This window comes from Panthera tigris, chromosome X, assembly GCF_018350195.1.
Source record: "Panthera tigris isolate Pti1 chromosome X, P.tigris_Pti1_mat1.1, whole genome shotgun sequence".
Taxonomy (NCBI): domain Eukaryota; kingdom Metazoa; phylum Chordata; class Mammalia; order Carnivora; family Felidae; genus Panthera; species Panthera tigris.
The window spans coordinates 81,815,379-81,828,291 of NC_056677.1; the positions used below are offsets into that span (position 1 = coordinate 81,815,379).

Here is a 12,913-nt window from a genome sequence, read left to right on the forward strand (position 1 = left end):
TTTTCCATAACTGGTAAAATTCACCAGTGAAGCCATCTGATCCTGAACTTTTCTTCATTGGGAGATTTTTTTCATGCTCATTTAATCTTCTTACTAGTAATTGGTCTGTTCAAATTTTTTTTTATTTCTTCCTAATTCCATCTTAGTAGGTTGTATGTTTCCAAGAATTTTTCCATTTCTTCTGGGTTGTCCAGTTTGTTGGTGTATAGTTGTTCATTCTTTGTTTTTAGTTAAGGAGTTTGCTGATGCTATTGTGGAACCTGACAAGCCCCAAAACTGCAGGAGAGGCTGGAAGGCTGGAAACCTAGGGAAGAGCTGCAGTTCAAGTTTGAAGGTGGTTGCTTGGCAGAATTCCCTCTTCCTTCAAGAAGGTCAGTCTTTTCTCAGGCCTTTCAAATGATTCGATGTGACCTACCCACATAATGAAGAGTAACCTGCTTTTCTCAAAGCCTACTGATTTAAATATTAATCTAGTACCTATCCTCACAGCAAAATCCAGAATAATGTTTGACCAAATATGTGGGTACCACAGTCTAGCTAAGTTGACACATAAAATTAGCCATCACAGCTGGGATCCTGTTAAAACTGCAAAATTTCAGACCCTGCCACAGACACTTGCCTTTCCTAACCGCCCCCCCCCCCAATCATGCCATCTTACCATTACTACCTTTCTTTGATGCAAGTTAGGGTGCAACACACAGCACTTCTTCCTGCTTTATTTTATACTTCTGGGGTGTGGGACAGTGTCTAATTTTGCATGATCTAGGTCTAAGACTTCTGCTCTTGGGTACAGTCACTGAAGGGGTGATGTGATCACATCCAATGACTGACTTTATCCAGCACAGAGGTTACAGGGTGGTAGAAATAAGGAGCAGTGTCTGAAGATAAATTTTGTGATCATTAAAAAATGGTAACATTAAGGCCTTATAAGGAGGCAAATAGAATCCATATGTAGGACGATTAAGCAGAAGTTATACACTAGAGCTAGGGGTGGACTTCCCAGGCATGGATCCTAGAGATGAGGGTATCAGTTCAAAGCAAGATCTGGGACAAAGTGTTGGAAGCAGAGTAACAAACTGGCATCAGAGGGATTTTTAGTGAAGGCACAGAAGTTACTTGGAGATAGAAAAAGTCATCATCAAGGCTGCTCTTCCTGGAGTTCCTGCAGCTGCTTCTGGGGTTCCTTTCCCACAGAGGCTTCTAGGTCATGATAGGGTACAGTGAGGGGTCCACCAGCCATCTCCAGCAGCAGCCTTTGTGATAAGTGCATCTTGGAGTTGTCCATAAACTTGATGCCTTTGTACCAAGGGACCAAAGGAATTGGGAGGATTGGCAGAAGAATGAGTGACTGGACGACCATGGCATCTGAGTTAGCTAGGGGATGAGGCCAAGGATGTGGAAACCTAATGATGTATATGTAATGATGTGGAGAGAATAAGGGGCCATGAAATGGGTACCATGGTCCCTGCCCACGAGGGGACTCAGACAGCTTGGAGAGCCTAATTTGAGCCAGATACTGAAATTTCTTGCTAACATGTGAGCCTGCCTCTGTTCCTCACGATGTGGCTGGAAGGTGTGCACTGCAGTCTCTGTCTTTGCACTTCTTGTCTTTGATCACTGAGACACTACATGGAATAACATGGAATTACTCCTTATGTAATGGCAATTATTCTCTTAGTTCACATTTCCAAGAAATTCATACACCACTATATGGGTTCCTCCTGTAAATGTACATAAAGAGCTGTAAAGTGGCAAGTGGTAGGAAATAACTTGTGTGAGACCTGATAATAGAGGCATAATTTGTAAACTGGTGGTACCTCACCTGTGTCATCACTTATAGGATGGCAACTTGAAATTTGGTACTGTTATTATTTTAATTTCAAAAATTTCAAAAATGCCTGCTGGTGGTCTAAAGTCCAAATGTTACAGAAGCATGGAAAATAAATTGTACAAGTGTCCCTTTCAACTCTTGCCTGCAATTCTGAAATTCTAATTGCCAGTTGTTGAGAAAGGTCCTACAGAACTGGCCATAATGTGAGATTCTATGCTACTGTTGTCTGTCTGGAATGAAGCAAAATGTCTGAATCCCCTCCCGACCCCAAGTACATGGATATAGAGCACCCTTGTCAACTGTCTGAGAAATTAACTGGGGAGACAGGCTGACTCTCCCTCACTCTCAGGTGCTGAAGTGAGATCCCTCCTACAGTGCACTTTCAGAAAGGATGAGGGGGCAGTAGAGTGGATGGATGAGAAGACAAATGCAAGCATGGTGAGAGGTGTGAAAAGGCCCATTTCCCATTCACCTGTGTGCAAATCATAAAACTGTTGATGGTGTGCCTTTGAATGCATTCAAATGATCAGGAATAAGTAGTAAAATAGGTGAGTCATCATCTTCCTTCCTTCCACAGCCCTCACTAGCCAGTAGGCAACCCTTGCAAAGCCCCTGTTGTTCCAGGTCACATGGCTGCTTCTGCAGGCCTCCAGGTAGAGCATCTGACTGAGCCACACTGTTTCCAAAGGCCAATCCCTAAAAGCAGTGTGTGTCCCTTCTCATCAGAATTTACTGACACACTACCTATGAAGTCAAGCCTGGTGTACCTGCAAGGGGCCACCAGTGTGAATAATGTGGAGGAGATGGCAGGGCCTTTCAGTCCTGGACCCATTGCCTCACAGTCAGGGCAGGGGAAGAGCAATCTAGGACACACATTATACAACATGCAGCATCACTCTTTATTATGAAGATAAACAGAAATCACGAGTGGGGGAAATACACAGAACAACTAATACTTCAGGTGGTTATGTCACCTGGCCTGCTAAAGATAACTTTGGTTTCATGGTTATCCCGGCCTCCATCCCCAGCCATGAACATGGCCTTAGGCTGGAGTAAAGAGAACAAAGATGATGTGGACATCCAAGGCTTCTTCTAGGCGATTTGTTTGAAGGCGTCCTCTGGGATCTTTCCCTCATTCTGAAGGGAAGGAGTTGGGACGTCAGAAGAGCCAGATCCCAGTGTTTCATTCCCAGGCTACCCAGCCTCCACCTTCTTGGCCTTCCTGAAGGCCCAGAAGCACCCATCTGTAACCAACCCAATGGATCCCAGACCTCACCTTGAGCATAGTGAAGACCTGACCAGCTCTGGTGTAGTTCCACTCATTGTCCTGAAGGCACCTGGAGTGGGAGGACAGATGACCTCCATTAGTACCACAGTACAGAGACGCTGACCATGCGATGCTAAACATATGCCACCTTTTTGCTGGTATTCATGTACCATCAGTATGAGCACTATGTGTAATGGTGAAGAAAGACCTAGTGAAAATGTCTATCACATTGACACAAAATGCCATGCCCACTAGACTTCAAAACAGAAAATTAGAGCTCCCCAAAGAACAAGGGAGTTTAATATATGTTGATAAAGAAAAACATTCAAGTAGATAAAAGGAAATTTATTAAAAGTACAAGTTTCCAATCATTTTTTTATTGAGATATAATGTACATACCATTTTGTTATTATTTTTGTGCACATACCATTTTCAAGTGTACAATTGTTTTCTTAGTATATCCACAAGATTGCTCAACCATCACCACTATTTAATTCCCAAATAATTTTATCACCTCAAAAAGAAACTCCCTAGACATTAGACATGGCTCCCTATTCCTCCCCTTTCCCCAGGCCCTGGAAACCACTAATCTGCTTTTGGTCCCTGTGGATTTGCCTATGCTGGACATTTCATAGAGATGGAATCATACACTATGTGACCTTTTGAGGCTGGCTTCTTTCTCTTAGCATAATGTTTTCAAGGTTCATCCATGTCATGGCATACATCAGAACTGTATTCTTTTCTATGACTGAATGATATTCTACCATATGAATGTACCAGTTTCATTTATCCATTTATCAGCTAAAGGGCATTTGGGTTGTTTCCACTTTTTGTCTATTATAGATAATGCTGCTATTAATGTTCCTGTACAAGTTTTAGAGTGAACATATCTTTATTTCTCTTGGTGTATACTTAACAGTGGGATTCCTGGTTTATATGGTAACTTCATTTAACATTTTAAGGAACTGCCAAAACATTTTCCCTAACCACAGCTCCATTTTACACTCGTAATATATGAGAGTTCTAATTTACCCACATCCTCACCTATGCTGATCTTCCATTTCACTGACTAAAGCCATCTTCATGACTGTGAAGTGGTATCTCATTGTTTTTGATTTGCATTCCCTAATGACTAATGATGTTAGGCATGTTTTCATGTACTTGTTGCCCATTTATTTGTATATCTTAAGATAAATGTTCATCAAATAATTTCCCCATTTTTAAATTGGGTTGTCTTCCTATCATTGAATTGTTAGTCTTTCAGGTATGCTCGATAGTAGACCTTATCACATATGAGATTTGCAAATATTTTCTACCATTCTGTAGGTTGTATTTATACTTTCTCAGCAGTGTCCTTTGATGCATGAAAGCTTTTAATTTTGATAGAGTCTAATTTATTTGTCTGTTTTTTATTTGGTTGCTTGTACTTTCGTGTCATATATGAGACCATTATCTATTTTAAGTTCATGAAGGTTATACACTTATATTTTATTCTAAGAGCTTTTATAGTTACAGATCTTACATTAGATCTTTAATCAATTTGAGTTGATATGCGTGGCATGGGTCAAATTTCTTTTTTTTTTCTTTTCTTTTTTTCTTTTTTTCTTTTTTTCTTTTTTTTTTTTTTTTGCATGTGGATATCCAGGTGTCTCAGCATTATTTGTTGGGAAGATTTTTTTTTCTTCATTAATTTTTTTGGCACTTAGCTGGAAATCAATTGACTATAAATGTCAGGGTTTATTTCTGGAGTCTTAATTCTATTACATTGACTTATATGTCTACCCAAATTTTAGTACCATGCAATCTTGTTTATAATACCTTACCAATGAATTTCAAAATTGTGAGGATTGGGAATTCTGAGTCCTCCAACTTTATTCTTCACTTTAAATATTGTTTTGGCTATTCTGAATTCATTGCATTTTAATGTGAATTTTAGGGTCACTTTATCAATTTCTGGAAAACAGCAAACTGGGATTTTGATACGAATTATGTTGAATATGTACACCACTTTAAGTAGTATTTCTATCTTAAAAGGTTTTCAATTCATGAACATAGCATGTCTATTCATTTTTTAGGTCTTCAGTTTATTCCAACATATTTGAATGAACTTGTGTATCGATATTCTAATAGTTTCTTAGTGAATTACCTAGGATTTTCCATATGCAAGGTCTTGTCATAGGAACATTATAATGTTTTAAAAGTTTTTAATATATATCATCATAAAATTAGGATACTTTATTCATAGGCCTTCTTTTTGGGGGAAGGAAAATATCCAAATACTTATCTTTTCAAATTGCCTATGCATTCCTATTATTTATTCTCCCACTCTCCCAGCTCCCTCTTATTCCCCTGGATACCCAATCTCACTTCTGAGACCACTCGAGTTTCATCCCAGACTGAGTGGAGAAAGCCTGCACCATTTCCTGCTGCTCCTTGGAGAGGATGAACACAGAGCTGGAGGTGGATGAGGACACTGGGATGGAGGACATACTCTGAGTCTCATTTGGGCTGGCATCTCTCACAAACAGCTCGTCATTCACGATGCATAGACTGGAGGAAAAATGGACCCTCAGACAACTGACAAATGGACAATCCCACACCCCTAACAATGACCCTGCTGCCACTGTCTCTCAGCAACCAGATTCCTTCCATACCCCTAACTTTGCCTGTCCCATAGCTTCCCTGGGTGGTAACTCTAGCCCTCCCACAGATGCACCTGTGGAGAGTTTGTCTACTAGCTTCAGTAGATTTGTAAGTTTAAACCCAATGCATTTATTATGCAAAACAGTCCAAGGGGCAGGATAGTCTAATACCATTTTCAGAAGAAGATGCTGTTTCACTGAAGGGTTATGTGATTTGGCCAAGGTCACTCACCTAGTGAATGTTGGGGTCAGGAAAATAACACAATGCTTTGACTCCAGAGCCCACGCTCTTAACCACTAGGCAAGAATAATACTTCCCACAATACTGACAAAACCTCAAGGACATACAGTGCTACATTCCCAAACCCCTGAATCTCAGCTGAATGGGGTTTTCTACACACAGCACAGCACTCACCTGGAATTGTTGGTAGGTGTAGCAATAAAGGTCCGGGTGAAGGCGCGAACAGAACCCTGAGACCTTCCTTCCACTTCAACAACAAACAACAAGCAACTGTTCAGTTCATTAGAACTGAACATGCTTCACATGCTTACATAGCATTCCCCAGTCAGAGTTTAACTTGATACTCATGTTGAAGGGTACAATTGTTCTATGAAAGTCAGGATGCCGGGAATGGGGAAGGCAATAGGAACAGTCTGCTCCCAGTGATACAGACCTTTTTATGTGCTAGGCCCTGTGTAAATCACTTTATGAATTCATTTGATGCATTTTCACAGGCACACAAAAGATGGGTGTTATTAGCCCCATTTTGAAAATGGAAACTTGGAAGTTTAATTAATGGGCCCCCCTTCTCCGAGTGAGGATCTGGGATGAGAGCCATCAAGCTACATAGCCTGTGTCCCTAATGCCTGAGCTCTGCAGGGCAGATGGGCATGGACCCATGTCAGATCAGGATGGTTTGGGAGCTGAGTGGAGGCAAGAGAACACTGCAATAGGAAGAGGAGGGGAAAGAAAGTTGAGAGGGAGCCCAACCAGAGGGAAGGGAGCAGTGGGGCATCTGCAGAGGGGGTCCAACATATACTCACCTTCCTTGAACACCCCATTGACAGAGAAGCAGAGCATCATCTCCTAAAAAGGAATAACCCAGGTGCTAAGTCACCTAAACTTCCTACCCATCTGTGGCTTTCTAGGGCTGCCCTTGGGAGGAAGAAGGTGCTCACCGTATGGAACCACATGTCCACCACGAAGGAGCTGATGTCATGCTGAGTTTTGGGCAGTGTGCTGAGGGAGCACACAATGTCATGTTTTGTATGCTTCAGCAGCTGAACACGCAGATCTATAGGGGGGAAGAGAAACAAGTGAAGGTCAGGGGCTGCCACGCCTTGTGCCCTATGATTACCCCCTCACCTCCCCCCCCCTTTCTCTGTACAATCTTCCCCATCAAACACGCACAGGGGTCCTTGATCTTCTTCATATTCCTGCTTTCCTTGAAGTACTTGCATAAGCTGCTTCTAGGGAGACAAAGAGGAAGAGGAGGTGATAGTCTGGCCAGTGTGGGTGTTTCCAGGAGCTGTCCTTCATCCACTGGGGAGTCACACAACCCAGGATCAGAGTCTGAGCTTTTCTACTCACGGGGCTGGGTCTTTGGGGTTGAAGGGAATGGTCAGGGAGAAGCAGGCCTTGTAGTGGTAAGCACAGAGGAGACCTTGGCGGTCTTCAGAGTCATAGATCAAATAGTACCTGTGGGAAAGCAATGAGGATAGTATATCTCTGGGGTCTGGACCTCAAATGAGACTTGAGAACCCCCATGAACAGACCTTTCTCAGCATCCAGTCCCCATTTCTTGTGGTCTCTAAAGTACTTACTGCTGAAGAAATTGCAGGATTAGACTCTTTAGTTTCTCAGATCCTCTGGAGCTTTCCTGTAATTAAAAGACATTTGAGACTATGTAGCTGATAAAGTCTCCCTTGTAATACCCCAAATGTTGTTTGATCCTACTTCCTCACCTTGCTGGACTTTATTAAGTATGGGGCATCAGTGTCAATGATAATTTCAGGGGGTAACGTCTGGCCATCCTGGAGAAGGGAAGAGGAAGTCAGCAGTGGAGACCAGGGAGGTGGCCCTGGATACTTAGGGAAAAGGATGAGCCCAAGAGAGGATGAGGGTGAGAAGACAGGTGTGAAAGAGCACTAGAAATGCCCTTTCTTGCCAGAGGCAAGATTACAATGGGTGTCTTCATCATGGGGTCCTGGAAGTCTCTACTATTATATGCAACAATGTGTGTGTGTGTGTGTGTGTGTGTGTGTGTGTGTACATTTTTTCCAGGAAGAATATCCTTATCTTTTTCAGGAGTCCATGTTTCCTAGTGCATAAAGGTCTCATGGATATATGCAATCTAGACAAGACCAATGAGTTTGAGGGCAGATATGGAGATGATCAATGTTAGTAAAAGACAATGATGAGTGTAGGCACTTACCAGATGTAACAACTTGGGGAAACATTCCCTGATGGCACTGTCCAAGACCAAAAATAGAAAGAAGTGGTTGATAGCTTGGAATTGCAATTCTTCATTTGTGTTAAAACACTGATGCCATAAACAAAGACCAGTATGTTCTGCCCATCCAGAAGCCCCTTTTCCCATTTCAGCCTCTGATTTCAAAAGGTTTAGGTCCACTACTCTGCTGAGCACTAAACATCTTCCATATGGACTCTCTGAAGGTATAGCCTCCTTATCTCTCTCCACAGCTTCACATTCATATTCCCTACTGCTCTTCTTCCCTCCATCACTTTCTCTCTCTCTCTCTCTCTCGCTCTCTCTCTCCCTCTCTCTCCTCTCTCACCTACCTGCTGGGTATCTCCCACCTACACTGTCCTGACTCCCATCTCCAGTGCCACCAGGATCAACATTTGGAGCCCAGCCTCTGGGGCTCCCTTCCCCTCCCTGCCTCCCTTCCTTCCTCCAGGTCTCCAATGAAGACTCCAGACAGAAGAGGGAATGAGGTGGGAACCCATGGCTCTGCTACCTCACTAGGGGCCCAGCATTCTGCAGGACCATGACACCTCCCAGGGATGTCCCAGAATGCCGGGGCAGAGAGGTGAGTGAGGCGAGACCCAGGAGGCAGGGAAGGAGGGGGAGGGGGTGGGGGTTCAAGAAAGAAGAGGGAGTGAGGGGAGGAGGGGAAAGGTGAGAGAGACATAGGGGAGTAGAGACAAAGGAGGAAGAGAAAGCAAAGCAAAGTGAAAGGAAAAAAAAGCTCTATTATGTTGGTGGGGGCCAGGGAGGAAGAGAGAAGAAGGGGGGAATGGCTCTGTAGCTGCAGCCCTCTCCTTCATCTGCCCTGGCTGGCCCTGGCACCTGAGGTAGGAATGTAAAACATGCAGGTGTTAGGCTGGGGGCCCATTGGATGCTGGTTGAAACTTTGTCACCTGTGTGAGCTCAGCTGGAGCTGGGTATGGGAAACGATGCAGATACAGGGGAAGGAGACCTTCCCCAGAAGGAGCAGAGGGCCAAGCCCCAGCTCACCATGGGCCTGAGGGTCCATGTCCCCCTCTAATTGTCACTGCCTTCCCTCCTGATGGCCCCTGTGCACCTGTGCCTGTCTCAATAGATTCCTTGCCTGTGGAATTATACCCATGTCAGGCTACCCAGGGCTCTTCTGAACGACCAGATGGGATGATGTGACATATGTGGGAGGTGGATAGGAGGCAGTGCCTCTGAGAGGTCTGTCCTTCTGTCTTCTCAAGCACTTCTGCCCTCTCCCTTCCATTCCTACCTTGGGAAGCCCTCTGTTCACTGGCAGTGGTCCAGTTCTTGCCCCTTGACTCAGGGAACCCTAGTTTCTCCCAAAGAAGGTTCAGCTCCTGGCATATGGCCAGAGAAATAGATGTAACGAGAGAAGCCATCCAGGGCCTTGAGGCACAAAGCCACCATGGAAACCTGGGACAGATGGGGCACATTTCATTTAAGAGAAGGAAAGCCCTTCTCAGAACAGTTGAAGAAAGCCCCATACCACCACAGAGGCAGGGAGGCCTGTCTCAGCATGAGGCTCAGGGCTGGAGGACCCTACTTGGTCCAGGTCACCAGCATCTGTTTCAAGGCTGCTTACCCCTGGTCCTGGTGAGGAGGGGGAGACCTGCTTCTTGGAGCACATCATAGGTGGGTATCAGAGAAAGCTAAGTGCAAAGTCAGAAACAGATGCCAGAGCATGTAAAGAGGTGAGCAGGTCAGAGGGATAAAAGATCTTTAAGTGAAGGTGAGGGACACAGAGAAGGCAAGGCTTGTGATACTCCCAGAGGACTAAGGATGCCACCACCAGCAGAGGGGCACTGTCAGGGATAGTTCAGGATCCCATGGGTGAAGTTATCCAAGAAGGGTGACAGAGGTTCACACTGACCTTATGTAGGTGGACTGGTCTGGGAAGGTGTCACACAAAGGGTTCCCTTCTAGCCAAAGCTCTTCAAGCTTCAGCCCTTTCATCTTGTTTAACTCCCACACCAAGGTCAGCTGAGAAATATGGGGAGGAAGCTGGGAAGGAGTTCCAGGGAAAGAGAGACACGTGGGCCCTTGCACCCCCAGCCCCCACCTTTCCACATAGGTACCTTCTCTTGCCTCCTGTCATCACTCTGGTGAGCAATACCACCCACCTTCAACCCCAACTTTGATCTGGCTCCCTCTTCCCACCTCATTTTTGGAGAGGTTCAGGATCTTGACTGTGGGGACCATCTGTATAATGTCAGACAGGCCATCCAGCTGGTACAGTTTGTTGTTGCTCAAGTTCAAGGACAACAGCTTTTGGTGAAGAAGAGTTAGAGTGACAGTTACTATCTAGGGCCTCAGAGACAAATCTGTTCTCCACCTCATGAGTTCCACCCCCTACTATTGATAACAGCACTGGGACTAAGGCCTTACCGCGGGGAAATTTTCCTCAATGATCTGCAGGGTGGCAGCCATGCAGTTTCTTCGATTCAGGATTATATCAATATCGTGGCCCACCAAGTCTTCAGGAAGCCAAGAGGAGGCAAACAGAAGGCTGACAGGGGTCCAGGGCCAGCATCAACCCCTCCCCACGTTACCATTCCTCAGTCTCCCTCCCAGGCAGATCCCTGTGCCCTCACCTGCCCTAGCATTACTGCTATCAACTGTACCTGGGTCAAAGCGGAGACTCTGAAGGTCAAGAGCTTCATGGGAGACATCATAGCGTTTGTGCATGGTCAGCTGCAGAGAAAGGCAGAGAAAGCCACTCTGAGGCTCTGGTAGGGATAGGGAAATCGGGGGCTGGAGGAAGAGGAGGTGGGTCTGGGTGTGGGCATGCAACAGGCCTTGAGTCTGCATTACCTTTAGCTGCTTCATTTCTTCTGGCTTCAACTTGTACCGCACAGAGTAGGGTACATTAGAGGGATTGACAAAGATCGATATCTGCAAGAAGGTGAGGCGCTCGGGTAAGCACCAATAACTCTGCTTCCAAAGAAGAGCACCAGACCCTGGCCTGTCCTCCCATCCCGGGACTAGGTACAGGTAATGCCCTCAACACATACCTTTTGGTTCTCCTCATCACATATCTTGTAGCTGACATCTTTCAATGCAGAGGCAATGCCAGCATCCTGGACAAAGAACCGAGCTTGGTTTTTCACATAGTGAAACTACAGGAGAGGGAGGCAACAATAATTTTGAAGGATAGAGTCTACCTGCTCAGTGGGTTCCCCCCGCCCCAGCCCCTCTTTCCCTGTGTCCACTCATCTGGCTTCACCATCCTCTCTTACATCCACTGGAGTGAAAGGGACACTGCAATGGTCCTGGATTGAATTCACTAGCCATGTCTTGTCATACTTTCCCCCATAGGGAATCTAAAGATGAAAAGAAGGGATGGGAGTGAGGAGAGACAACACGGAATTAAAGCTGGAAAACAGACCCAACAGTGTTCTTTTCCAACTCTCTACTGAGCTGTACAGGGCTTCTAAAGAAGGGACCACTAGCATTATTTCTTATTTTTGTGCAAAATACGGATTTTCTAAACCCTCTTTCTCTCCATTGGAAAACTCTCCTACAAATAATCGATGTAAAATTGTTTAAAGTGGTATTCCTCTGATAAAGTTCCAGGATATTCTAATGAAGATCTTGCCAGGACACTCACGGTGATCTTGAACCAGCTCCCTGGGGTTCCATCTTGTGTGTTCTCCCTCATTTCTCTCTTCAGAGGTTTTCTATCTCTCCACACAGTAATATGGATATGGCCTTCATTATGCCATTTCACTCTCCTCTTGTTCTGTTGGTTGCTATGGAAAGTGCTGCAGAAGGGAAGTGGAGAGGAGGATGGTGGCCATAAATGCTAAGAAAGTCTTCATTGACACACCCTTACCTCTCTGCCACCAGGACTACAAGTAGGATTGCTCAACCATTATTCCACTTTGAGCATTCTTCAATTCTCCAGTGAGAGAAGGAAAAGAAGAGCAAGTAGAGTGAAAGAGTTGCATAATCCCAGGGGTTTGCTACATGCAAACCAGGCTGTATGGTCACTTACTGTCTTACTTGGGGGTACTCTTGGACATTCCTCATCATCACGTTTCCATCATCCTCCTGGTGGTGTGAAAGCTGAGGCTCATATCCACCATGTTCATATTGGGGGTTACTCTTGCCAAAATTACCTCGCAAAGAACTCCAAACTCTCTGTCTTCCTTGAGGTGAGTTACTACCATCGTTGGATTCTAAAAGGGGGACAGAAATACAAGTTTGAAGATACACCAGTGGTCCACTTACCATGTACTATGTCTTAGGCTCACACCATAGTAGGGAAAGCAAAATGCCAACCTGCCCTAAGGGTCCAATGCCACAACCCCCAGAAAAGAAACTCCTCTGTTTGTCCAGACAGGAGAACCTTATTTTACAGATGGCACTATCAGGGGAGGAATCTTGGGGGAGGAGAAGGAGGTGACTGAGTAGGAGAAGGGGAAGAGGAAACTATATTGAACCTTTTAAAGAATGAAACAGGATTTATAAAAACAAATAAAAACAATGTGTGATCCATGGGTTAGATTGGAAACCAGCCATACACCAGGAAGACATCTGAATTGTGCCTTCTCTCAGGCTTAACAACCACACCAATACCACAGAGTCAATCTCTCTCATGCTTCCCAAATATAATCAGCCACCAAACTGATCCCGCTAACAATCAGCAAGCTGTTTCCTTTGCTGGTGTAGTACAAGCTTTAACGTCAAG

At 44.8% G+C, this 12,913-nt stretch overlaps 1 protein-coding gene across 5 annotated transcripts in view; it reads right to left on the reverse strand.

Moving 5' to 3' along the window:
• Nucleotides 1-2,709: 2,709 nt before the first annotated feature.
• The window catches only part of LOC102962664 (nuclear RNA export factor 2-like), a 34,803-nt gene continuing 24,599 nt past the window's right edge, over nt 2,710-12,913 (reverse strand). For 3 of the 5 annotated variants that reach the window (XM_042974236.1, XM_042974234.1, XM_042974237.1), the window contains 20 exons: nt 12,218-12,401; nt 11,831-11,984; nt 11,460-11,543; nt 11,235-11,339; nt 11,035-11,115; nt 10,845-10,914; nt 10,609-10,697; nt 10,381-10,488; nt 10,094-10,224; nt 8,176-8,212; nt 7,706-7,774; nt 7,565-7,620; nt 7,332-7,439; nt 7,152-7,210; nt 6,920-7,035; nt 6,785-6,827; nt 6,156-6,228; nt 5,466-5,648; nt 3,108-3,168; nt 2,710-2,968 (listed from right to left, as the gene is read on the reverse strand). In XM_042974236.1, coding sequence (XP_042830170.1) covers nt 2,924-2,968; nt 3,108-3,168; nt 5,466-5,648; nt 6,156-6,228; nt 6,785-6,827; nt 6,920-7,035; nt 7,152-7,210; nt 7,332-7,439; nt 7,565-7,620; nt 7,706-7,774; nt 8,176-8,212; nt 10,094-10,224; nt 10,381-10,488; nt 10,609-10,697; nt 10,845-10,914; nt 11,035-11,115; nt 11,235-11,339; nt 11,460-11,543; nt 11,831-11,984; nt 12,218-12,401 — 1,856 coding nt within the window. In that variant the 3' untranslated portion in view covers nt 2,710-2,923. The remainder of the gene's footprint in view (nt 2,969-3,107; nt 3,169-5,465; nt 5,649-6,155; nt 6,229-6,784; nt 6,828-6,919; nt 7,036-7,151; nt 7,211-7,331; nt 7,440-7,564; nt 7,621-7,705; nt 7,775-8,175; nt 8,213-10,093; nt 10,225-10,380; nt 10,489-10,608; nt 10,698-10,844; nt 10,915-11,034; nt 11,116-11,234; nt 11,340-11,459; nt 11,544-11,830; nt 11,985-12,217; nt 12,402-12,913) is intronic. The other 2 variants (XM_042974235.1, XM_007088985.2) reach the window with 1 other exon arrangement.